Genomic DNA, 3,776 nt, shown 5'->3' with positions numbered 1-3,776 from the left:
TTTGTGGCGGACGATATTTAATTGTGTCGGCCCGCCACAAATAAATCAATGTATGGGAAACACTGAATGATGTTTTAATTTTGAAAGGCCCTTACAAAAAACATGAATTCAACTGTTTACTTTCTTACTGAGTACTTCTTTAAAAAGGAAAATACTGTACTACTGCATATATCTGACGAAGGTGTGTTACTGGATAGGTTGCCAATCTATATAAAAATTATAATGTATTAAACTATCAAGCATTGTGTAAGAATTGATGTTGCTTTGAGTCAGCTGCATGTGTAAATATTTGGTTGTTAGAAAAGCATTAGCTTGCTGTTTGTCTGTCAGCTTAGGGAGGAATTCTGAAGTGTTTTGTATATTCATTTTACAGGTAAGATACTTGACTGGCCTTTAACAAGTAGTTAAAATTGGTATACAAGTATCAAACACATTCAGCAGTTTCTACAAATGATAGTGAATAAAAGAGCAAATGCTGCAACTAAGGCCGAAACATCTTAATTCGTAATGCACCAAAAGTTGACTGCAGCATCTGTGTGGGTGTTTCTGAGCTACATTTTCCAATATTATCCCTATACTCTCTTCTGCATGTTGTTTTTCTAATAGTAAAACTTTCATTACTTAATTCCTCTGCAGCGGGAGCCAACAGTGCGCTTAGTCGCCGTCTCCCACCCTCCTCCGCTGCGCTACATTAGTGTCAGTAAAGGAGGTCAGATCAGTGTCTGGAGCAGCAGCCTCCACATCCTCAAGACGCTCGGGGTGAGAGGCATCATGATACTTTCAAACTTTAAAACAACAACATTCATTAAAAACACACTCAGACTTTTTTCTATATATTGACTCCAGCTAGCAGGAGACCCCACAGAGGAAGTGGCGAGCACGAGGAGGTTCAGGGGCTGGACCTCTGATGCCGTCTATATGGGAAACGTACACGCGGTTGCCATAGCTACTGACTGCAGGGACTTGCACTTTATAAATGTCTCGACTGGCGCTGTGTTTCAGGACGCCCACCTTTTTGGTATACACATTCAAACATATTTATTTGTACTCAAACCGATAGATTCCTGCACTTTAACTTTATCTGCATATTGACGTATGAATGCTTGTTGTTTGTATGTTGTCTCCTCCTGAATGTTGTACGTCTCTTGTTTGTTTTTTGTATGTTTGATGGCACCTTAAAAAAAGGAGTAGCTCTACTCATCTCATTGTACCTGTATAATGACAATAAAGGATTCTATTCTACTTGATATTTAAATTCATTTTAGCCCAAAAATATCAGTTTTTAACAGTTTTTTTGTCTCATATGAAGGGTTTCGAAGTGTCCCGACGGCGCTTTGTTACTGGCATGATGCTCAGGTAGGACCACACCTTAATGAGATATATTCACTCTAAATGCATAAACTCATTACTTAAACCTGTGTTGTTTTTCCTTCCCAGTCTCCAGAGCATCCCTCTCTGCTGCTCATGGGGGATGACAAAGGAGGAGTCCATCTCCTGTGGTTCCTGAATCCATCCAAAGGTCTTTTCAAGAGTCCTTCCAAGACAGAGAGCGGCCCACAGAGGATCTTCTTCCCAGTAAGATTGGCCCTGTGTACAGTACAGCAGAAAGCAACGAGAAAAACACTTACACTTACTTTTACAAACCACACTCACAAAATGTGTGTGTTGAACACCTGCACGTTTGAAAGAACATCCATAACATTCATCTGTTTGCAACTCATATGAATATTCCAATGAATTGTATATAGACCATTCTGCACTATTTTTATTATTTACTTGCACCATTATCTGTTTTTATTGTGTGGCATTGTCTGAGGAGCATGTGACCTAAGATGTTCATTGTCATAAGACTCATAACTACACTGTAGCTATGTACAAATGACAGTAAAAGCCTTGAATCTTGAATGTCCCTTTCGGTGTCTTTGGCGACACCTATGGTGACATGCGGTAATTGCAGGTGTTTTTTTGTCTCTTTTACTTTGGATTGCATGTTTCATTGTCTGAAAACATAGCTTTACACTTTGTTTGTTCGGCCCTATTAACAGAAAACGTTACGCCTTTGTGCACAATTGCCATAATTCTGCTTAATTTGGGGTACTTACCACAGCTGGGTGATGGAAAAACACCTCAATAACTGAACACGGCTTGTACTTTTTCAAGGAAATGTCACCAGAGACAACCAGTTCATAATACTGCAAATCAAAATTGCTTTCGTCAGAGCAATCACCATTATTTTTGCCTCATTTAAGCTCCTTAAAGAAATCGTTTCAACCCAAATCTGTGTGGGTGTTAACAAGCTACATTATTCCTATACTCTCTTCTCCATGTTGTTTTTGTAAAAGTAAAACTTTCATTACTTAATTCCTCTGCAGCGGGAGCCAACAGTGCGTTTAGTTGATAATCACCATTTTCTTTTTTTGCCTCATTTCAAGCTCTTTAAAAAAATAATTTCAACCAAAATCTTTGAGATGATTACTTGAAGCACCTATGTTATCCACTTTGACAACAGGACCTCGGTGAACACAGCAGCATGGTGTCCTACCGTCACATCCCCAGCGTCCACCAGGAGCCGATCACCAGAGTGATGTTCGAGCCCGGCACCAACGTCGTCATGACGTCATCAGAGAGTGACAACACCTCTGTAGTTTTTATGAACGTGACACTGAAGCAGGAGCCTTACATTTGGACATTTAAGCAGGTAACTGACATGTTTTAAAATAGGTTATTATATGTCATTTATTCCTATTAGTTCATATCAATACGTATCATTTTGATGGGCCTTTTAGATGGTAGGTAGTTTTGTACATGTTATCCCTAAATATTTTACTTGTAGTATATTATTGTGCTCTTTTGGTGTATTGTAGTATGTTTTTTTGCATCCTAAGTTTATTTCCAAACATTTATTCCCCTATGAAAAGTAGTGAGAGGAAACATCATGTGAAGAGCCAAAAGGCAGTGTAATGATTTCTGTTGTTATCCACTTTTGAGGTCATATGGAGGTCACAGTACTCCGGTCTGGGTGACCCTGACCTAACTCTGGGGGTTGAGTCTGTCTTGCACTCCATTCAAATTGTCAATAAATCAATGAATTACCTATTTTGGCTCAAATCCAAATAGTACATGACTCATCCCTAGCTATTTTTACCTAGAGGCAAAAGTATTATTTTGTTTTTGCTTTGGTTGACTCCTGCCCCCCAAACAGACGCAGACAGTGACTGTGGAAGAAAGAAGTCAAGCTGGAGCACAAAACATTATTACACTGGGTGGGGATGCTTCCTGTTATTCACATTGGGTTTTTTAGTTATGAGCACACTTATGCTATTCTCCAATTAACAGTCTGGACTTTTTAACAATGAAATCTCCCCAGTTGTATTTACTATTTTATCCCCCAGTATTATGAGTAAAGGGCAACGTTTACTGTCTTAATCCCCTCTCAAATCCACTTTTTCATGTCTCTTCTACATCTACATGTGTCCCCTCTGTGGAAAGAGACTCTGAAAGTTTCAATAAAAAAGATTCTCTCTCTTTTTGTCCTGATCCATTTATATAAAGACCAGTCTGAAAATGAGCTGATCAGATTTTGGCCACTTTATGATGTCATAATGTTTTTTTGGCTTGTGTAACCATTAGCCAATCAGCAAACCAAGGTAACCCCCCCCCCACACACACACACACACCTTAGAAAATCAGCACTTTGGAAAGAGGGCTGAAACTGAGGGGATTATGGGTAATGCTGTTGGCGTTTCGGCCAATCAGAGACAGGTTCTGTATATATC

The 3,776-nt window shown here is 39.3% G+C and overlaps 1 protein-coding gene across 2 annotated transcripts in view; it reads left to right on the top strand.

Moving 5' to 3' along the window:
* The first annotated feature begins 615 nt into the window (after window positions 1–615).
* LOC104955798 (WD repeat-containing protein 49) overlaps window positions 616–3,776 on the top strand; it is a 13,098-nt gene continuing 9,937 nt past the window's right edge. For both annotated transcript variants that reach the window (XM_010783191.1, XM_010783192.1), the window contains exons 1-5: window positions 616–759; window positions 847–1,018; window positions 1,310–1,356; window positions 1,438–1,575; window positions 2,510–2,698. In XM_010783191.1, the coding sequence (XP_010781493.1) occupies window positions 919–1,018; window positions 1,310–1,356; window positions 1,438–1,575; window positions 2,510–2,698 (474 nt within the window). In that variant the 5' untranslated portion in view covers window positions 616–759; window positions 847–918. The remainder of the gene's footprint in view (window positions 760–846; window positions 1,019–1,309; window positions 1,357–1,437; window positions 1,576–2,509; window positions 2,699–3,776) is intronic.

The sequence above is a fragment of the Notothenia coriiceps genome, unplaced genomic scaffold (genome assembly GCF_000735185.1).
Source record: "Notothenia coriiceps isolate Sejong01 unplaced genomic scaffold, NC01 NC01_scaffold00024826, whole genome shotgun sequence".
NCBI lineage: Eukaryota > Metazoa > Chordata > Actinopteri > Perciformes > Nototheniidae > Notothenia > Notothenia coriiceps.
This window is presented reverse-complemented; position numbering and strand designations above follow the sequence as displayed.